Source organism: Entelurus aequoreus, linkage group LG07 (assembly GCF_033978785.1).
Source record: "Entelurus aequoreus isolate RoL-2023_Sb linkage group LG07, RoL_Eaeq_v1.1, whole genome shotgun sequence".
Taxonomy (NCBI): domain Eukaryota; kingdom Metazoa; phylum Chordata; class Actinopteri; order Syngnathiformes; family Syngnathidae; genus Entelurus; species Entelurus aequoreus.
In genome coordinates, this window is record NC_084737.1 from 56,849,978 (window position 1) to 56,873,685 (window position 23,708).

Here is a 23,708-nt window from a genome sequence, read left to right on the forward strand (position 1 = left end):
TTTGCTGTAAAAATCTCAAACTTATTGAGCTCATATATAAATGTATGATTCAAAACTTAGGTACAAAGATAAATGAAGTGAAATACAATACAATTTACTAAGTAACACAAAATAATAATAACTAGAAAAGCACCAAGAAAGCGCAGACCTCCGCCAGGCCCTTCCTCACAAAGTTTGAATCTAGACCATGATCCAGATCAGATTATTCGGCGTGGCGAAGTTGGTAGAGTGGCCGTGCCAGCAATCGGAGGGTTGCTGGTTACTGGGGTTCAATCCCCACCTTCTACCATCCTAGTCACGTCCGTTGTGTCCTTGGGCAAGACACTTCACCCTTGCTCCTGATGGGTGCTGGTTAGCGCCTTGCATGGCAGCTCCCTCCATCAGTGTGTGAATGTGTGTGTGAATGGGTGAATGTGGAAATACTGTCAAAGCGCTTTGAGTACCTTGAAGGTAGAAAAGCGCTATACAAGTATAACCCATTTATCATTTATTATTCAATTTCTAACATTTCCAGAAAATGTTGTCAAAATGTGTCCGTAACTTTTTGAGCTATCTATAACAGAATGAAATGAATGGAGTGAATTATTATCATATCGTCTTGAAAGAATAATTCATGATTAATAAAAATAATAACAATAACTAAATGAATTATAATTGTTAATAATAACAATTTATAAATTATTTATACATTATACATATATGTAATTCTGTAGGCTCAAATATATACATATCTTCTAAATATATACAATCTTTTAAGTGTTGTTTAAGGTTTGTTTTTTTTAACTTAGTTTGTATTTTAATTTTCAGAGGGAATATAGACTTGATAAGAATATCAAGATAGCTTAATTGAAATAAAACCAAACTTAAGAAAAAGTAATACATTCATATTTTGTTTTAAAAAAAAACAATTAAAGCAAAACAAAATATGCTTGAGAACATAATTGTATGTTATATTTTTACCCTTTTAGTACTTATTGTCAAAAATATGCTTCTATACCAAACATAAATGTCTTTTTTTTTTCTAAATAAATGATCCTCTTCAGCCATCTTTAAAACAACTTCCCTCAAATGTAATATATGAGTCATTTTCTCCATTGTCCATATTTCCTTTATAATATCCCACTACAGATTCCGAGTAGGAGGTGTCAGTCTATCAGTGTCTTGTGATGTCTTTCCTAGAAGCTGTAAAATCCCCAATACTAATCTTTTCTCCGCACCACTGACACAGCGTGTCCCATATACTAGTCACACGTCATTGGGATAATACCCCAGCACTTTGGACATAACTGAATGTACTTCTCAAAATGATTTCAACTACAAATATAGGGGAACGATATGACGCATTGTCTCAAACAGGGCAGATGTATTTATAATTTTACTTTGAATGTTAGGTATAATAAAAATAAAAAAATGTTTTCCAACGTTGTGAGCTATTACACTAGATTAATTATGTCATATCATTCTTCAGATGTAAAATGTACTTCTAATTTGTCTTCCCATTTTGATTTGGCTGGCTAATAAAAGCTGAAGATATGGTCAGGACACTTAGGGCCTATTTATTAAGTTTGTGTGCACTAAAACATGTGCAAACTTGATAGCACACGCAAAGCTAAACAACTAAACTTGGGCGCAGAGGACTGTGTCTCTTAAGTGAGAAAAATAAGGAGCGCAATCCATTTATTGTTTTCATGAATCTGCTAACAATCAGAACACCCACAATACTGGGAGGAAAAGATGCAAAAACGGTGGAATTCACAAAATTAATTTATATATGAACAGGGTTCTTAAATAAAAAAGTTTGTATAGTAAAGCAAATTCCCCCTATAGGAAACAATGTAGATATGAATAATATGTTCCAGCCTCAACAAAACTCCATATTATAGTGAATTGATTGATTAATTGATTGAAACTTGTATTAGTAGATTGCACAGTGAAGTACATATTCCGTACAATTGACCACTAAATGGTAACACCCGAATAAGTTTGTGGAAACCATCCCGGGTGTCAGTTCCCCGACACTGACACCCCTCTCTAGTTTGACGACACCTCAGCGGCAACGTTAATGGGGGAAGGGGCTGGACAGTGTCTTGCAATGTGGCCAGGGACACCGCAGCGGTAACAGTTCACTTCGGTCAGCCTTCTCCGGGAGAAGCGTGGCCGGGGCGTTGCAGTCACTTGGTCGGTTCCCTCTCGTTCGGTCTCGTCCCATCCAGCCTGGCGGACTCGCGGAACATCACGGCGGCCATCTGGACACAGGACGTGCTCCACACGTTCGGCTTCAGTCAATGCGGCAGAGAGAGAGTGTTTAGCAAACAGTCTGAGATGTTCCCGAAGTCGTTCAGGCTGTAGACCACGGACAAAGGCTTGCACGGTGAGCTCTTCCTGTAATACTTCTGGAAACGCTGGGTGGCCTGGTAGCATAAGCTCAGAGACTTTCTCCCAAAAGGCGTCGCCGCTTGTACAGCTCGTGCTTCGTCTGCATGGATTGGTCGCCCGTAACGTCGTTGAAGAGCCTCGCGCATGGCACCCCAATCAGCCAATTCCTCCTCTTGTAAATCGACCAAACACTGTAAGGCTGGACCTTCCAGGGACAGCGCCACATGCCCTGCGGTTGCCACATCAGACCAGCCATTCAAACGTGCTGCTAGCTGGACCTGGAGGAGGAAGGATTCAATAGAGCCTTCTCCACTATAGTGAGGAAGCTTTGGAGTGGCAATGCTTGGCCTGTAGTCATCTCGCAGGGAATTTGTGTCCACCATCACCGCAGGAGAGGCACTTCTTCGCCAGGCACTCTTTCCAACACGAGGCGCACTTCTTCCATCTGGTTGAGCTTCCAATCTTGTCCCATCATATTGAGCTTCCATTCTTCCTCCAAGTGGATGGGCCTCCCGTCCACTAGGGTGGCGCAGGTTCCTCTCATTTACTTGGAGGTGAGGTAGTTGAGCCTCCAATCCACCAGGGCGGCGCTTGTTCCTTTCCTCTTCCTGGTGACGAGGTAGTCGGTCTTCATCCGGAAGTGCATTCTCCCAGCACTTGATGAGATCCTCAAGCTTCTTTGAGAAAGCCATCCCACTTCTGACACCAATGTAGCATTGAATGGGTTTGACAAATGTCTTTGCTTGAATATGTCAAGAAATGCTCACTCAATGAATGATCGGTTCAACTTTTAATGATCAAGTCAATTTTAAACACACGCACACAAGTGAAATCACAGCATACTTAGTCAACAGCCACACATGTCACACTCAGGGTGACCGTATAAAACAACATTAACACAGTCACAAACATGCACCACACTGTGAACCCACACCAAACAAGTAGACAAACACATTTCGGGAAAACATCTGCACTGCAACACAACAAACACAACAGAACAGATACCCAGAATCCTTTGCAACACTAACTCTTCCGGGACGCTACAATACAGATTTAGGTATATGTAACTGTTCTGGGTCGGCACAATGAGGAGACTTTTTCCACTGTTCACAGCTTCATTTATTTTCCTTCCAACCTGCGGGCGACAATCAGACAATGTCGGTATCCCGTCTTTCTTTGGCTTACGCCCTCAGCCATGTAAAACTTTTCTGTCCACATATACATTTTTAACCATTTACAGTGAAAAAGCCAGATACAAACAATCTGTAAAATATTGAAATGTACATTCCAAGCGCCATTCCGTGACGGAACAAAACATGCAACATTTGCTATAATTAACACCTTAGAAAATAAAATAAAACCACAAACCTGCGGGCGACAATCAGACAATGTCGGTATCCCGTCTTTCTTTGGCTTACGCCTAAACACACAGAATAACACTGTTACCTACACACGCACGCACACATGCACACACACGCACGCACACACTGAACAAGTCTCATTACCTACACACGCACGCACGCACGCACACACTGAACAAGTCTCATTACCTACACACGCACGCACGCACGCACTGAACAAGTATCATTACCTACACATGTAGGCACACACACACGCACGCACGCACACACTGAACAAGTATCATTACCTACACATGTAGGCACACACACACGCACGCACGCACTGAACAAGTCTCATTACCTACACACGCACGCACACACGCACGCACTGAACAAGTATCATTACCTACACATATAGGCACACACACACGCACGCACGCACGCACTTAACAAGTATCATTACCTACACATGTAGGCACACACACACGCACGCACGCACTGAACAAGTATCATTACCTACACTTATAGGCACACACACACACACACGCACGCACACGCACGCACGCACGCACGCAAACACTGAACATGTCTCATACAACAAAGAGCGGCCATTTGGCGCCAATGTTAGCGATGTAATGTTACCTGGAATCTGAACTTAAAACTAGAGGACAACACAGGTAAACATATTCACATTCTTGGTACACACATTCATTAATTAAAGACGTAATTTCTATCGAAAAACAAACAATAGGTCGGTGGAATCGTCCGACCGAGACTCACCCTCAGCCATGTAAAACTTTTCTGTGAGGGGGAAAGGGAGGGGCCCCACAACCCAGGAGGACTACAGGAACTCAGGAGGGACAAAAATATATTAAACCGCCCTTTCACAGGTGAGCAGAAAAGAGAACTATTTGGAGATAAAATTCACAAACAAAATATAATAAATAACAAAGGTGTATTTTAGCTCTGTTACATATAGCTATAACATTTAGATTCAGATTTAACATTTAGATATAATATTAAGAGTCAACATTTAATTCAGACTTAAATCTGAGAAAAGTGAGTTAAATCTGAGAAATATATCTGCGAGAAAAGTTTGACTTTTACATTCGGCATCCTATACACGATAGCTGTTGTGCCAGGATTGTATTAGGAGTGAGTTCTGCCCACATTTCAGATGCAATCTGGATGAAGACCTGAGTGCTGTGCATGTGTTACTTGTTGCACTCAGCCTATCCACAGATAACGTATTTTTCTACTGTGTAACCATAATCCGGGACCTGTAACACAAGCAAGTAGTTGACTGCGATTAATCAACATTAAAAAGCGTGATTAATCAAATTTTTTGACAGCAGTAGCGTTAAAGTAATAGTGTTGGTGTGTGACCAGCTTATTGTAAATTCTTTACACAGTGTTTTTAAATACTTCCAGCATAGTGGATCAGTATTATGACAAAGATCTAGATATTGTAAAACGTCTGGAGTGTGTTTACATCATCACATATATAAAAAAATATCAGATATCAGTATTGATGATTTCAATAGTCCATTTGTTATCAAGTAACCTTCAGATGAGATTATAAAGTAACTGTTCATTAAATAAAGTACAGTACGCCTTATGTAGATAACATTTGTAAAAGAGGCAAAGGTGCATCTTTATCTGATGTACCTACACTATATAAGGAACTGAAAGTCTCAAAAACATTAACTCTCCTCAAAATGACAACAGTCCGTGTTTTGGAATTTACTCTTTTGGTGCTGCTCTCAGCAGCGGGAGCAGCAATGCTACAAGAGTGAGTGACTTTCCTTCACCACATTTTTCAACACTTTCAGATGGCTTACTCAATCTTTTGTCAATTCTAAATAATTATGATTCACTAAACGATCATTTCAAATTTATATTTTGAATCAAATTGTTGTTGATTGAAGATTAAAATCTTTACAAAATCTGTACATGTTGGCAGTTCATGCTGCGTGAACTTTGTGTCTTTACATGGTGTTCAGTGTTTTTTTTATAGAGAGCAGGAAAGTTTTAAGAAAGAAGTGTCAATGTACTTAATCATGTTTGATGTGTTCAACAGAAACAAGTACAATTACTACAAATATCACCCTATGTCAGAGGTAAGAATACACAACACACAATTAGATGGCATGCACACACACACACACACACACACGCATACACACAATCACACACACACACACACACATAAACACACACACAATCACACAGTCTAACATCTTTCAATCCATCAGATCTCTGAGTGGATGGTTCAGATTGAAAAGGATCACCCCGACATTGTAACGAGAATGGAGTATGGAAAGACCTACGAGTTCAGGACTATTACTTTGCTCAAGGTCAAATAACCTTTTTATTTTATATGCCAAATCAGAAATTAATAAAATACAAATGTGTTCGCTTTCACTCCTTAGATTGGTGTGAATACTGGAGAGAAGAAGAAAGCTATCTGGATGGACTGTGGTATTCACGCCAGGGAGTGGATCGCTCCAGCCTTCTGTCAGTACTTTGTCAGACAGGTAATCATTGATAGGACACGGACAGAAATGTTGCATAAACAAAAACCCTGAATGTGATTTTATCATTTCAGATCTTGCAAACATACAAGACTGACCCAAGAATAGGAGTGATGTTGAAGAACATAGACTTTTACATAACCCCAGTACTCAATATGGACGGCTACATCTTTTCATGGAGGGACAACTCGGTCAGTGTTGCATTTCTTGACACGTTTCCATTGTATTTTTCCATGGCCTTTTATTCAAAATGACGTACTGTCATCACCAGATACAAAAGACAGACACGTGAGGACAAGATCATTAATACAGTGAAGCACTTCCAAATGACAGAAACAGCCACTACAGGACTAGACTAGAGATGAGCGTACTGACTGGACAGTATGTTTGTAGTCATGCTATGAGTTCAATGCTTCTGACTGTTAATAATAATTTGATAAATATTTGTACTGTTAAAATATGAGGTAGTATTACAAGAAAATACAACAGAGTACAACCACTAAAAATATGACTACATGTTTCAGGGACTGGTCAAAATATTGACCAAGTAGTTACAGTAGCAATGTTGACTCAAAACAAGAAGATTTTGGGTCCACTCTGCTCAGGTCGTATCGTGGGGTCTGCACGTTCTCCCATAATTCAAAAATATATTTAGTTTATTGAAGATTATTGAAGGTAGGTTTTTGATAGTCGGTATTACCTATGGGGATCGCGGCCGGACATTTTTTTGGAACTACAGAAAAAGCGCCGGGAATGCCAAGATGAAGGAGCGAAGAAGGAAATTTAAGCCTGCAATTCCCTCTGTCCTCATGGGGGACATGCGGATTTGGCGAATAAAATAGACAAATTGTTTGGGCTGGTCCGAACTCACAAGGAGAACATTGTGTGCAGTATCATGTGCTTTACGGAGACTTGGCTACACGCGGACTTCCCGGACCACAGCGCATCTCTACCCGGCTGCATCACAGACTACATCAATTTCTGTAAAAATTCCATTATCCCTACAAAAACTGTACACTGTTACTCAAATAATAAGCCCTGGATCACCAGCCAGCTAAAGGTGCTGCCGAATAAAAAGAAGCAAGCCTTCAGATCTGGTGGTCGAGACGAGTTGAGGAGGATGCAGTGGCAGCTTAAAGTTCAGCTGCGAGAAGGAAAATATGCTTACAGAAGGAAGCTAGAGGCCAAACTCCAACAGAATAACATTCAGGATGTGTGGAAGGCTTCAATAACAAAGCCAAATAGCTGGATGGGGGCGTAGATAGAGCCAACAAGCTGAATTTGCTTTTCAATAGATTTAGCAATGCACCCCTTACTGACCCTCCCCCCACTACTGCTGTCCTCACACCTCCCCTGACCATCAATCCACAAACTCTTTCACTGTTGCCTGCCACTGCTGTTTCTCATCCCTCCACTGAGAAAGCCAGCCCGGTGTGTCTGACACCTGGCCATGTGAGACGACAGCTGGAGAGAGTCAACCCAGCCAAGTCAGCAGGCCTTGACCGAATCAACCCCTGGGTCCTGAAGACTTGTGCTGCTCAGCTGACTGAGATCTTGCACTTCATATTCAACATGAGTCTGAAGTTGGAAAGGATACCAGCGCTATGCATAGTGCCGGTGCCCAAGAAGCCCATCCCATCAGGCTTGAATGACTTCAGACTGGTTGCCCTGACGTCTCATGTCATGAAGGTCCTCGAGAGACTTGTGCTGGCTCAGCTGAGACCCCTGGTGGCTCCTTCCCTGGACCCTCTACAGCAGACCTGGGCATTCTGCGGCCCGCGGGCCGCATCCGGCCCTTTGTACGTCCCTGTCCAGCCCGCGTGAGGCCAATGATAAATTACAAAATAAATTTTAAAAAGTATCTATTTCGAGTGTGCAATACAACGGTGCTGCTTTTGTTTTGAAAAGCGTTATTTGTATTACTTCCGTGCGGACGTATGCTCGTGCTCGCAGTGGCAATCACAAATACAAAATAAATTAAAAAAAAAACATCTTTGTCGTGCGTGCAATACAACTGTGCTGCTTTTATTTTGAAAAGTGTTATATGTGCGTATGTCCTGTGAGGGAAGGCGCACAGCGACAAGTGATGCCCGGTTATCCCAGAGATGCTAAAAAGAGAAAAGTTGATGACAAATGGCGTGTTTTAAAAAAGACATGGACTGCCAAGTAAAGGTAAAGCCGTGTGCTTATTTGTGGTACACACGTTGCTGTGTTTAAAGAATATAGTGTAACGACCTGCTGAAGTAGATGTTGTCTTCTTGAGTTGCGTAAATGAGAAGTGAGGAGACGTGCGTGTGGAAGGAACGAGATATGTTGAGCTGTGTTAGTATAGCTTGCTCAATAAAAGTTTAAAAAGAGCGTCAGACTTCGTGTGCACTTCTTCTGGACGCTACAATTGGTGTCAGAAGTAAAACTTTGCGCATATTGCACTGTTTGTGTGCTACGTCATCGGGAGGTACGTGCCACGTGAGGAGCTCGCCGCCAAGAGAGAGAGAGAGAGATAGAGAGAGAGAGAGAGAGAGAGAGAGAGAGAGAGAGAGAGAGAGAGCGTTTACAGGTGCAGCCACGCTGCTTGCCACGGGGGGAATTCCGCCCTCAATGAAGACTCCCAGGTTTGATGGCAAGGCGAACTGGGAGGCATTTCATCCCACTTGTGACATCAATTGTAGCATCCAGAAGAAGTGCACACCAAGTCTGACGCTCTTTTTAAACTTTTATTGAGCAACCTATACTAACACAGCTTAACTTATCTCGTTCTTTCCAAAAGGAAAACCAATCCTCACTCCTCATTTCCGCAACAGCAACGCTTCTTCCTTCTTCGCCAATCACCTTACAGGCGTGCTACGTTCACAACAAAGAGGATGCAGGTTGAAGTGACAGAAATTGAAATTTTTCTATTGTAATATACATCAGGAAGTGTTGTGTAAGAAAGTGTTAAAAATAAAACCATCAAAAGCCATCTGCTTTCGTATAAAGATAAGTTAGGTTAAATGAAAATATTATTATTATCTATCTTACGGTATATCAAAAATAATTTGAGCAAAATTTAATTGAAATATTGTCGGTGTGGCCCTCCAGCAGTGCTCGAGTTGCTCATGCGGCCCCCGGTAAAAATTAATTGCCCACCCCTGCTCTACAGTTTGCGTATCAGCCCCATGTAGGAGTGGATGATGCTGTTATATACCAGCTGCATTGTTCTTTGATTTCTCCAGTGCCTTTAACACCATTCAGCCAATTCTGATGAGTGACAAGTTGCTCAGGATGGGTGTCAGTTCATCCATTGTCTCCTGGATCACTGATTACTTGTCTGAAAGGCTCCAGTTTGTGCAACTGGAGAGCTCTCTGTCGGATACTGTGGTCAGTGGTGTAGGTGCTCCACAGGGGACTGTCCTGTCTCCTTTCCTGTTCACCCTGTTCACCTCAGACTTCCAGTATAGTTCCAGGACCTGCCACCTGCAGAAATACTCCGATGACTCTGCAGTGGTCGGGTGTATCGGAGAGGGACAGGAATCGGAGTACAGGACACTGATCGCTGACTTTTGGAGTGGTGTCAGGCGAACCATCTGCTCTTTAATGTGGACAAGACCAAGGAGTTGGTCATCAACTTCAAGAAGAAAATGACCCCTGTGGAGCCCATCAACATCCAGGGCCAGGGGGCGGCAGTAGTGGAGTGGCAGTAGTGGAGCGGTACAAGTACCTGGGAGTCAGTGACGTGCAGTCAGGGGAGGCAGGTGAGGCGGGGCCTCACGTGCCATCATGGAAAGAAAAAAAATGTAAAAAGAAAAAAAAAAAAAAATTGTTATATGTATCCAGTGAGTGGTTAGAGTGTCCGCTCTGAGATTGGTAGGTTGTGAGTTCAAACCCCGGCCAAGGCATACCAAAGACTATAATAATGTACCCTGGAGGGACAACTCGGTCAGTGCCTGCTTGGCACTCAGCATCAAGGGTTAGAATTGGGGGTTAAATCACCAAAAATGATTCCTGGGCGTGGCACTGCTGCTGCCCACTGCTCCCATCACCGCCCAGGGGGTGAACAAGGGGATGGCTCAAATGCAGAGGACACATTTCACCACACCTAGTGTGTGTATGACAATCATTGGTACTTTAACTTAACTTAACTTTATTATACCATAAAGTTATTTTCTATTTAACTTCACCAGTTTTAAATAATTTTAATTCAAAATCGCTGAATTTTCACATTTGCCGTTCAAATACTGAGAAGAGACTTGCGGTGAGTCAGCAGCCAGTTGAGCCTCACCATGGATTGCGCAATGACTCGGCTAACTGCTGGCCTGCTGTGCAGTGAGACCATATTGCTATATGAATTATATTATACATTTCCATAGTTTAGTTAGCTGAGGTATATAATGTACAGTGTATTTTGTCAACAACTGTATGTGTGTAACGTATTTCTTGTGCTGAGCAATCATAAAACGGCTGCGAAGACGCACTGGGTGAGGCTCGCAGTTATCCCGCCTCCTGGTGGTAGAGGGCGCTAGTGATCCCAGGGATCATTCTTGCGACTACTCGGCTGCAGAAGAAGTGACAACAAGCAGCAACAGTTAGCAAGTGAAGTGCAGCGGCAGCGATCGTTTATTTTTTCCTCTTGCCTGGACTTTTAACATGGAGGATTACATATCTAAAATAAAACAGTTTTCTAAACTGGACTTTCAATCGAAGCAGGAGGTAATAATTAAAGGAAGATCTCCATCGAGACAGAGAGAATTTTAAAACTGAAGAAAGATAAGAAAGACTTCTATAAACAAGTTATCGATGCTTTTATTCAGAAGGAGCGGCGCATGGACTTCATTTATAAGTAACGGTAAGACCATAATAACGTTTTTTTTAATTAAATCTGCTTTTTTGTGTGCTACAGTTTGTATGTGTAAAGAATGCTGGTTTGAGCTTTTAAACATAACCCGTTAACTGCTGCCAATCAAATGGTGAATAAGATACTCTTTAGGGTTCATATGTTTGTAAATCTGACTGTGATGAAGTCTGTGCCTCACCAGCCATGAACCTCACCGCACGTCACTGCTGGGAGTCCACTTGAACAGCAGACTAGACTGGAAGGACAACAGCGTAGCTGCATACAAGAAGGGCATGAGCAGACTCTTTTTCCTGAGGAAGCTTAGGTCCTTTAATGTGTGCAGCAAGCTGTTGGAGATATTTTATCAGTCTGTTGTGGCCAGTGCCCTGTACTTTGCAGTGGTTTGTTGGGGGAGCAGCACCAGCAAAAGGGACTTAAACGGATCCAGAATGCCAGCCAAACTATTGGCAGGCAGTTGGAGGCGTTTGTGTCAATGAGAGACAGGAGGACACTGGACAAACTGCTCGCCATCATGGACAATCCTGCCCACCCACTCCACCAGACAATTAAGGGACAGCGGAGCTCATACTCCAACATGCTCCTTCAGCTTCATTCCCACAGTGTTTGATTCAAGAAGTCCTTCATTCCGGACTCCATCCAGCTGTATAATCACTCGCCATACAGCAATAGATGATATCTGTGTATTACCTGGCCGCTTCTCTGTTAGCTACCTCTTTTTGATTATAATGTATATTTTCTACTGGATCTAATCTCTATTTTATGCTGCACTGTTTTTTGCTACAGCTGTTACATATTCTGTAATATTGTGTGCATTATCCTTTCCATCCTTACCCTTTCCAATGTTTTGTAACTGAGCCATTTTCATTTGTGGATCAATAAAGTTTTTCTAAGTCTAAGTCTAAGTCTTAAAATGAAGCAACAAGTGCATCATTATTAACGTGTTACTGTGACCCATTTAGACTCGTCTATGGAGAAAGAGCAGGTCACCAGGTCCTGCAGGCTGCAACTGCTCCGGGACCGACCTCAACCGCAACTTTAACGCAAACTGGGGAAGTGAGTGTTTCAACCAAAAAAACTAAACAATTGAATTGTCAATTGAATTGTTCATCGTTGTTGGTGAACAGGACTCGATAGATCACTTACTGTGCGATGTCTGCTGTCATTAAAATGTCGACTGATAGAATCTTGTTATAGAATCTTGTTATACTCCGTTATGTTATAGTCCGTTGTTATGAAGAATGACTCATAATCCTCCCGAAGAAAAGGGGGTGGAACCAAGCGCGTTTTCGTGTCGTTCTCGCCATTTCCGCATCTAAATTGGTTGTCAAAATGTACCAACATGTCTGATTACATCCTTGTCCTTCTACTATCCAGGTGAGAGACCAACGTGGTGCCCGCGGGCACCAGGTAGCCCGTAAGGACCAGATGAGTAGCCCGCCGGCCTGTTCTAAAAATAGCTCAAATAGCAGCACTTACCAGTGAGCTGCCTCTATTTTTTTAATTTTATTTATTTACTAGCAAGCTGGTCTCGCTTTGCCCAACATTTTTAATTCTAAGAGAGACAAAACTCAAATAGAATTTGAAAATCCAAGAAAATATTTTAAAGACTTGGTCTTCACTTGTTTAAATAAATTCATTAATTTTTTTACTTTGCTTCTTATAACTTTCAGAAAGACAATTTTAGAGAAAAAATACAACCTTAAAAAGGATTTTAGGATTTTTAAACACATATACCTTTTAAATTCCTTCCTTTTCTTTCCTGACAATTTAAATCAATGTTCAAGTAATTTTTTTTTTTATTATTGTAAAGAATAATATATACATTTTAATTTAATTTAATTCTTCATTTTAGCTTCTGTTTTTTCGACGAAGAATATTTGTGAAATATTTCTTCAAACGTATTATGATTAAAATTCAAAAAAATTATTCTGGCAAATCTAGAAAATCTGTAGAATCAAATTTAAATCTTATTTCAAAGTCTTTTGAATTTATTTTAAAATGTTTGTTCTGGAAAATCTAGAAGAAATAATGATTTGTCTTTGTTAGAAATATAGCTTGGTCCAATTTTTTATATATTCTAACAAAGTGTAGATTGGATTTTAACCTATTTAAAACATGTCATCAAAATTCTAAAATTAATCTTAATTAGGAAATATTACTAATGATGTTCCATAAATTCTTTTTTTAAGTTTTTGTCTTCTTTTTTTCCGGTTGAATTTTGAATTTTAAAGAGTCGAAATTGAAGATAAACTATGTTTCAAAATTTAATTGTCATTTTTTTTCGTGTTTTCTCCTCTTTTAAACCGTTCAATTAAGTGTAAATATCATTAATTATTAATAATAACAGAGTTAAAGGTAAATTGAGCAAATTGGCTATTTCTGGCAATTTATTTAAGTGTGTATCAAACTGGTAGCCCTTCGCATTAATCAGTACCCAAGAAGTAGCTCTTGGTTTCAAAAAGGTTGGTGACCCCTGATGTAGACTAAGGTTTCACGACCAGGGAAGCGAGGAAACAGCTGACCAGTCGATATAGGCAACATAAGCACACACGCTATTGATCACGGCGCCGCTATAGTTTGTCTGCATTAGACAACAGAAACATATGCACACTGACACTTCCTGACACTTTTTTTTCACTTTCACATTTTGTGCGCAAGGCTGGGGATGGCATCACCAGTGCATTTGAGTATCTGTAATGACTAAAATGCAAGAAAGTGCATAATGAAAGACGTCTTTTCATATGGGAGGTAGAATATAGTAACACATGTTATGTACGGGGGGGAAGGAGACGACACTAAAACCAGGATCGGTTCAACAGGTTTTTTGAACCCTTTGATGAGTGTGTGGGAGGTGTATGCTACTCTATGTGTTTGGTGTGAAACGATGTGTAGGAGTAACAATGTTAATGTTACCAAGGTTTGTTGTAAGTGCGCGTTGGATGAATCTTTCGTCTGTCCAGAGGGGCAAGGGCAAGAAGACGGTCGGGGCTGGAGAGAAGCAACGAGGTCCGTGTCAGAGCAGGGGTTGAGGATTGAGGGCGGCAGTCCAAAATCCAGAGAGGAGTCGAGGCACCCAGCTCGATCACAGGGAACAGGAAAAACACTGCGGGGAACACAAAAGACATAAAACACGGGAATAAGGAAGTCACAGGGAGAGAGCAAGTATGCAGGAGGGGAAGCCAGAGACGGGATGCTTACTACAAAGAGTGAACTACGTTCCGGCAAAGGATCTTCGGGTCCGCTGGTCTTTATGCTGCCTTCCCTCATTAGTCCTAAGTGCGCTGATTAGTGATTGCCTGTAGCTTTGCCGGGGCGTGGCCGTGATGCAGCCAGAGCGAGCGGGGGCGTGTCCTGGCGTGCTGCCAGAGGAGGTGCCGGCACAGCGTGCCGCAGATGACATGCGAGATTGTGCCCGCGCCGTGACAAAATATTTCCTAAACAAAAAAACGAACAACATTTTTAAAAAATTGGCCAGCAGACACCAATATGCATCAATTGAATACATCTTATTCAGCTCCATAAGACAAGTGCTAAATAAAATGCCAAATAATGCTCGCAAAACAGTGATAAGAGTTGATGAATCACATTGCATGTGCTATATAATTCTATATGCACCTTCTCCTCCCAATACTATGGCTGTTTTGATGATCAGCATATATTTTGCATATTAATGAAGACAGACGCAAAATGGATGCCTCGCCTTATTCTGCTCACTTAAGAGACACAATCTACTTTGTACACGTTTAGTAAATCAGCTCTGCATGTGGTATCAGGTTTGCACGTGTTTTAGTGCACTTACACCTTTAGTAAATCAGGCCCTTAGAATTCATTGTGGATGGTGGACATGACCAGATAAAAGGAGGCTTGTTGTGGCTCTAAACAATATTTGGCCCCATTTTGGTCTTTAATATTACTCGTGTAACAGGCTAGGGCTGACAGCAGCCTAGTGATTTTTTCTACGACTGAAAAATAACTGGCAACAAATAGATTTGGCTGAGTGTGTGCATAAAAAACCCCAACAAAAAACAGTTCAACAGCGATTACATAAGGGATAATGTATTTTTAATATTCTAAGGTATGTCAAGATTTGTATTTACTACAAATAAACATGTTTGAACAATAAACACAAATATTCCATTGACAACTACAAATTGTTATGCGCATTTGATTGTAGAATCTTACTGACACTTTGGGGCGAGAAGAATTTGCTACCCTTGATTTTTGGCACTTCCGGGTTAACGATTTCAGGTAGTCAGTCTTGAGACATCTATTCCAAGTTGTACTCTTCATGTCACTTCCCACGACATTAATAAATTTTTTCACAAAATGAAAACATTTATACTACAAAAAGACGCCTCTTTGAAAGACTTATGCGAGACAGAACTTAAAATAGAGGAATTAGATTTGCTTAACATGGAAATGTCCTCAAATAAATCTTATTGCTAACTTTGACCAATTCTTTTGGAAGGACTTAAGGCACATTGTCTGCAAAGCATTATCAGTGTGCATACAGAAACAAGAATTAAGTACAAACATGAAGCAAGGTCTAATTGCTTTAATCCCTAAACCTGGCAAGGATAAAATAATCCTCAATAATTTAAGACCTATTACTTTACTCAATACATTATACAATTATTTCCGGTGCTATTGCTTCTAGGTTAAAAAATTATTTTTTTTTAAGTGTTATTAAAGTTAAAGTACCACTGATAGTCACACACACGAGGTGTGGTGAAATTACCCTCTGCATTAGACCCATCTTCTTGTTCCACCCCCTGGGAGGTGAGGGGAGCAGTGAGCAGCAGTGGTAGATCGTGAGTTCATACCCCGGCCGAGTCATACCAAAGACTATAAAAATGGGACCCATTACCTCCCTGCTTGACACTCAGCATCAATGGTTGGAATTGGGGGTTATATCACCAAAATGATTCCCGAGTGCGGCCATCGCTGCTGCTCACTGCTCCCTTCACCTCCCAGGGGGTGGAACAAGGGGATGGGTCAAATGCAGAGGGTAATTTCACCACACCTAGTGTGTGTGTGACTATCAGTGGTACTTTAAAGGCCTACTGAAATGAAATGTTCTTATTTAAACGGGGATAGCAGATCCATTCTATGTGTCATACTTGATAATTTCGTGATATTGCCATATTTTTGCTGAAAGGATTTAGTAGAAAACATCGACGATAAAGTTCGCAACTTTTGGTCGCTGATAAAAAGCCTTGCCTGTACCGGAAGTAGCGTGACGTCACAGGTTGTGGAGCGCCTCACATCTGCACATTGTTTACAATCATTCCCCTCAGCAGCGAGAGCGATTTGAACCGAGAAAGCGATGATTACCCCATTAATTTGAGCGAGGATGAAAGATTTGTGGATGAGGAAAGTGAGAGTGAAGGATTAGAGTGTAGTGCAGGACGCCAGGATGTATCTTTTTTCGCTCTGACCGTAACTTAGGTACAAGGGCTCATTGGATTCCACACTTTCTCCTTTTTCTATTGTGGATCACGGATTTGTATTGTAAACCACCTCGGATACTATATCCTCTTGAAAATGAGAGTCGAGAACGCGAAATGGACATTCACAGTGACTTTTATCTCCACGACAATACATCGGCGAAACACTTTAGCTTCGGAGCTAATGTGATAGCATCGTGCTTAACTGCGGATAAAAACAGAAGAAACATGCCCCTGACTGGAAGGATAGACCGAAGATCAACAATACTACTATTACTTCTACTATCATGAGACACTGAACTAAACCCTGGACCTGTAACCACACGGTTAATGCTGTCCCGCCTGGCAAAGCCTAGCAATGCTATTGCTAACGACGCCATTGAAGCTAACTTAGCTACGGGACCTCGACAGAGCTATGCTAAAAACATTAGCTCTCCACCTACGCCAGCCCTCATCTGCTCATCACCACCCGTGCTCACCTGCGTTCCAGCGATCGACGGCGCGGCGGAGGACTTCACCACGATCATCGGTGCGGTCGGCGGCCCGGAGACGGAGGAAGTCAACCCAGACACCGGTGAGGACAGCAGCGCGGCGGCGGACGGCTTTGTGTTGCTGTAGCCAGCCGCTAATACACCGATCCCACCTACAGCTTTCTTCTTTGCTGTCTTCATTGTTCATTAAACAAATTGCAAAAGATTCACCAACACAGATGTCCAGAATACTGTGAAATTTTGCGATGAAAACAGACGACTTAAGCTGGCCACCGTGCTGTTCCAAAATGTCTGCTACAATCCGTGACGTCACGCGCAAACGTCATCATACTGAGACGTTTTCAGCCGGATATTTCCCGGGAAATTTAAAATTGCACTTTATAAGTTAACCCGGCCGTATTGGCATGTGTTGCAATGTTAAGATTTCATTATTGATTTACTGTATAAACTATCATACTGTGTGGTCGGTAGTAGTGGGTTTCAGTAGGCCTTTAACTTTAACTTTAAATCTGGACACGGCTATAATACTGCTATACCGAACTAAAACTATATTACAAAGGACATGTTGACTCACCGGCGCCGCTAAATAAAAGTATAGCTGAGACAAAGTATAATTGTATCCACAAGGTCATTCAGTTCAGTGGAACTAGCAAACACCTGCAGTGCACGACAGTCACTGAAGTGCCCGGTTGCCATGATCTTGTGGCCCTAGGAAAAAACCCATTGAGTGTTTAAGCCAAGAGCCGGTCCTGCATTTGAACAATAATAATAATGCATTTGAATCCTATATTTCTAAGCTTCTGATTCTTTTCATAGCGATCGGCGTGTCATACGACTGCTGCCAACAAACCTTCTGTGGCAGAGCTCCTGAGTCTGAGCCTGAGACTCAGGCTGTCACCTACTTTGTAGGAAGCAGGAAGGAGGACTTCCTGTGTTTCCTCACCATCCACTCCTACGGCCAACTGCTCCTGGTTCCCTATGGACACCCTAACTTCACTGCCTCAAACTACAAGGAGCTGGTATGTAAAACCCCTTTTACTCTGCAGGATGTTTACCCAAGAATTGTTTGGACCGCGAGAACCATTTCTAAAATCAGGTTTCTGGTCTTCTTTTGGGGACTCCAAAATGATCTCGTCGCTTCAAAAGAAAACATGGATGCTGTGTCAGTCTGACGCGCTCCTACTTGGCCCATAAAGCCCACTAAGTCCTGAATGCACTATGGTGTGATTTTATAAAACACAGTATGGAATTAAGGCAAAACAAAAAGGGTGGAGAAAGCGGTCAACTCCACTCTCCTCTCTTGACTACAGATGAACTTTATTGTGACTACCACCTATGTCACTTGACCCAAGCTTCCGTGCGTTACCACACCCACCAAACACCACATGACCCGAAACACACAAAAACGTTCTGGCTCCGACAGGTGTCAAATGAAGTCCCTGCTCAGAATGAGTACAAAGGAATTTTTGGGGGGCATATTTAAGTGCAAGCCTACTTAGAGCATTTTATTTCACTTGTCACCTTTGAAAAGTTTATGCCTTGACCCATACTTGCCAACCGTCCCGATTTTCCCGGGAGACTCCCGAATTTCAGTGCCCCTCCCGAAAATCTCCCGGGGAAACCATTCTCCCGAATTTCTCCAGATTTCCACCCGGACAACTATATTGGGGGCGTGCCTTAAAGACACTGTCTTTAGCGTCCTCTACAACCTGTCGTCACGTTCGCTTTTCCTCCATTCAAACAGCGTGCCGACCCACTCACATAATATATGCGGTTTTTACACACACATGAGTGACTGCAAGGCGTACTTGATCAACAGCCATACAGGTCACACTGAGGGTAGCCATATAAACAACTTTAACACTGTTACTAATATGCGCCACACTGTGAACCCACACCAAACAAGAATGACAAACACATTTCGGGAGAACATCCGCACCGTAACACAACATAAACACAACAGAACAAATACACAGAATCCCTTGCAGCACTAACTCTTCCGGGACGCTACAATATACTACATCTACTATGCTACATCTCCCGAATTCGGAGGTCTCAAGGTTGGCAAGTATCCCTTGACCCACTCTTTCTACTAATTAAAGGGAAACTGCACTTTTTTGGGAATTTTGCCTATCGTTCACAATCATTATGAGAGACATGACAGATGGATTGTTTTTTTTATGCATTCTAAATATTTAATAAATGCGATCAAAAGTCAGCTTACAATGGAGCCTATGGGAGCTGCTCAATTCGGCCTATGAAGTCATTAAAAAACATCCAAACATCTCCATTAAGGTTTTATATACTTGATGTAAGTATATATGTAATGTAGTAACGGGCGAAATTAATTTCAAAAACGCATCACAACGTTTGCTTTTTTAGAGCCAACAAACATAATAAAACATCACTTACTGTGTAAGGTCCGCTGTCATTATGAAGTGGACTGCTGGGATGTTCATATATTCTCATTTAGATGAAGAATGTCTCCTAAACCTCGAGAACAAACGGGGTGGCGTGGGGGCAAGCGTCTTTTCGTGTCTCTCTAAATGGCTGTCAGAGTGTACCAACTTGTCGGATTACATCCTCAGCTATCTACTTTCCAGGTGAGAGGCATGATTTATGATCAGTGATGGACAAGCTACTTGGAAAATGTAGTAAGCTAAGCTACAAATTACTCTCGATTAAATGTGGCTAAACTACAGAGGAAGCTATCCCCGGAGAATTGTAGCAAGCTACACTACATGCCACACGGCCAAAGTAGCTTGCTACATCATAGCTACATTTAACGACATTTATATCTATGGGCCCACATGTATATTATCAATGTTAATGTAACTAAGAGTGTGTAAATGAACCCAATAATCTATCTGTCATTTGGCTGCAACTACCTCTTGGGGTCCCCGCACCCCACTGTATGTATTAATTCAGTTTGCCTTTTCTTTGGCCCACCTCTATAATGTTATTCATTTTCTCTGACTACAGTAAAAAATCAGCATCTATCTATATCTTGACAAAAAAAAAACAATGACGTGTGTGTTGTTTGGGAATCGTTGGTAATGGATGGTGCAGTAAAACTTTTCATGAACTTGACTCACCTTAATGTGTGTTCCTTGTGTTGGACGTCCTAGATGAAGAGAGCAGTTATGATTTTGGTTTACAGAGTAAACAACTAAAACTAAGGTTTTGGGCAATGTTTTCGCTAAACGCATACATTTGTCTAAATATGGCTAAGGACACACATTATTGTGTGTGTCCTGGATGTCGTCTTTATCACTAAAGGAAAAATCTAATCTTTTTTTTTTTGAGTGGTCAGTTTGAAGCGTCCCTCTGTCTCTGACTCCCTCGTCATCATGTGACATGAGTGCATGACTGTTATGATTTTGCTTACTAGTTTCGATGAACCACCTTATCTTGCCTCTGACTGGCCAGTTCGTAATGTTTCGCCCTAACTTTAGCCAATTGTGACTCGTCATACGAACACCAACCAATCATCATGGATTTTCTCCATATGTATGGATGTTTTCATTAATACAGGTCATTAGATTTTCTTTATATTTTTTTGGGCTGGATTCACAGTCCATTTTCTCTCTTTGTAGCTTGTAGCTACATGGGTCTAAAAATAGCTAAGCTATAGGAAAAGCTACTCGTTTAAAAAGTAGCTAAGCTACCGCCAAGTTACTGGAAAATTTAGTTAAGCTACGTAGTTTAGCTACATGTAGATTTTTACTGCCCATCACTGTTTATGATCTTCAATAAACTTCCAAGGAGCAGGGAAGCGAGGAAGCAGCTGACCACTCGATGATGTAAACATAGAGACACACGGTAGTGATTACGTCGCCGCTTTAAATAGTTTGTCTGCGTTAGCACTTGTAATAACAATATCACTAATACTTGGTTAATATTCAAGTCATAAAATATAAATGGAGTATTGTTGGCACTTTTTGAATGGTTATTATTGGAGTTTATGGGCAGAATAGAGGACCTCCCATCGGCTTTTATTTACGTTTATTTAATACTTACAAAGCATTAAAAACAAAATCCATCCGTCGTCCTGTATTTCATCATGATTGTGAAGGTTGGCAAAATGCCAAAAAAAAGTGCAGTTCCCCTTTAAGTTGTACAGTAAAATCACAGAAAAAAGTCCACCTCATACATGGTCAGACAGTGAGGTGCAGACTTTTTATTTATTGTGCAGAGTAAACTAGAAGAGGCAGATATGTCAACATCAAGCAATCTGTATGGGTTGTCAAGAGGCAAAAGATTGATTGACTTAAGGTAAATCCTTAAAGTCCCACTCTAACCACCAACTATGACTAATTGCTTTGTCGTTGGCAGGTGACGTTTTAGTCAGTAAGTACACTACCGTTCAAAAGTTTGGGGTCACATTGAAATGTCCTTATTTTTGAAGGAAAAGCACTGTACTTTATAATGAAGATAACTTTAAACTTGTCTTAACTTTAAAGAAATACACTTTATACATTGCTAATGTGGTAAATGACTATTCTAGCTGCAAATGTCTGGTTTTTGGTGCAATATCTACATAGGTGTATAGAGGCCCATTTCCAGTAACTATCATTACAGTGTTCTAATGGTACAATGTGTTTGCTCATTGGCTCAGAAGGCTAATTGATGATTAGAAAACCCTTGTGCAATCATGTTCACACATCTGAAAACAGTTTAGCTCGTTACAGAACCTACAAAACTGACCTTCCTTTGAGCAGATTGAGTTTCCGGAGCATCACATTTGTGGGGTCAATTAAACGCTCAAAATGGCCAGAAAAAGAGAACTTTCATCTGAAACTCGACAGTCTATTCTTGTTCTTAGAAATGAAGGCTATTCCACAAAATTGTTTGGGTGACCCCAAACTTTTGAACGGTAGTGTATAACTCAATCACGCACCTTTCTACAGCGTAATTTACAGAAATAGGTCACGAACCTAGTGCAAAACACAATGGGCCCACAGGAAGAGGTTCTTGAATATTTGGTGGAAAGGGCTTTAAATGTGAAAACAAGGACATCATTAGGTAGCGTAGCATGGCTCAGCTCGTGGAGTGGTCATTCTCCAACCTGAAGGTTGTGGGATCGAACCTCAGTTATCATTGAGCAAGATACTGAACTCTTAGTTGCTTTTGATGCTGTCATCAGTATGCGACTGAGGAGACCCAGTCAAACACCTAGAATGTAAAAAAAGTGCCGTACAAGTGAATTACAATTGACTATTCTTGTGACGTAATATAATGTGTAGATGGAAGTCGGTTTGGGTGCAGCAGAGGCCATCAAGAAGATCCACGGGAAGATCTACAGAGTAGGAACCTCCCCTGATATATTATGTAAGTAAACATATGGATCTCATCACCCTTGGATTGAAATTTTGGTAAAAGAACATATTGATATTTGGTGCTTTTAAGATGTTATGCCTTGGACAGTTGCACACTCGTTAGGACTACTGCCTCACAGCAAGAATGTTTTGGTGGAGATCTGGACTGAAATCTGGATCCTAATCTCATTTTAGACTCCTCTCCTAATGATGTCTTCCCTTTAAAATTTTCAGATCCCAACTCTGGATCTTCCAGAGACTGGGCTGCACTACAAGGAATCCCCTTCTCATATACTGTTGAGCTAAGAGATGAGGGAGTGCATGGCTTTGAGCTTCCTGAGGATCAGATCCAGCCCACCTGTGAGGAAGCCTACAGCGGAGTCCTGCACGTCATCACCTATGCCCATGATCAAGTCTTTAACAGTGCCATCGCATTCACTGGTGGGACACTCTGGACCGTGCTTGTAGTGGCAGGAGTCACCAGTATAATATGACACTGAAGAATGCATGCATCAGTCTGAATGAAATATTTGCATTTATTTAATTTTCAAAATCTGAACATTGAGCAAACACATATGTGAAGCATGCTGGAATTGCCAGTAACCGTGTGAATTATTGAAAGATTATTTGTTTTAGAAGTACGCTTATTTTTGGGGGTGGGGGGGGCGTGGGGGGGAATGTATGAATGTGAATGTAAGACTAACTCAACTTTTACAAAGAAAGTGTTTTCCAAGCTAGCGATGATACACGTCCTTAATGTGGCACACACTACAATTCACGCATTTGTCTGAATGCCAATAGAATGTTTACTTCTTAAGTTGTACACAATGTGGAGTTTTGCATGTTCTCCACTTGCTTGTGTGGGTACTCTAGCTTCTTCTCACATCTTTAAAACATGCATGTTAGGTTAGATGTTAGAGTCCATATTGAATCTATTCTCATATATATCTGATTTATGACACAGAAAGACTTACAAAGTTTGCGAGTAAATCGATATGATCAAAGCAGTATCAATCTCACAGAGATTCCCGAGCCATTGTAAGAGGTAGTGAGGTAGCCAGACATGCCATCGCGTGACGTAGAGGTAGGAACCGCAGATCCCTTCATCACCAACAACAATGCAAATCATGCAGACTTTGTGAGAGCCAACAATGATTACTTTGGGAAAAATTAGGATCCATAAGCTTATATTGTTGATCCTGAATATAAAGAGGATGAGCAACCAGTTTTAGAAATTCTAAACCCCTAAACTGATCCAACTTCAGTGAAACACTAAGCATCATGTAGCAGTATTGCTAAGTGCTAAACAAGAAATACAAACTACAAATACAATAAAACAATAGTTTACTGTACAATGACTGCTCTTACTTC

General features: G+C 41.3%; 2 protein-coding genes across 3 annotated transcripts in view; one reads left to right on the forward strand and one right to left on the reverse strand.

Annotated features, from left to right (window-relative positions):
* The window catches only part of dhrsx (dehydrogenase/reductase (SDR family) X-linked), a 28,370-nt gene extending 23,789 nt beyond the window's left edge, over nt 1-4,581 (reverse strand). The window contains exon 1 of one of the 2 annotated variants that reach the window (XM_062054050.1): nt 4,497-4,581. In XM_062054050.1, coding sequence (XP_061910034.1) covers nt 4,497-4,506 — 10 coding nt within the window. In that variant the 5' untranslated portion in view covers nt 4,507-4,581. Of the gene's footprint in view, nt 1-3,511; nt 3,857-4,496 lie in introns of those variants that run through there. The other variant, XM_062054051.1, reaches the window with a different exon arrangement.
* On the forward strand, nt 4,524-22,986 carry LOC133654394 (carboxypeptidase O-like; the record flags this gene model as incomplete). Its single annotated transcript, XM_062054712.1, has 9 exons — nt 4,524-4,606; nt 5,797-5,836; nt 5,972-6,073; nt 6,149-6,253; nt 6,325-6,441; nt 12,041-12,134; nt 17,836-18,038; nt 22,266-22,350; nt 22,572-22,986. Coding segments are annotated over 9 exons (1,089 nt in total), but the record flags the coding sequence as incomplete, so codon positions are not given.
* Nucleotides 22,987-23,708: the final 722 nt, after the last annotated feature.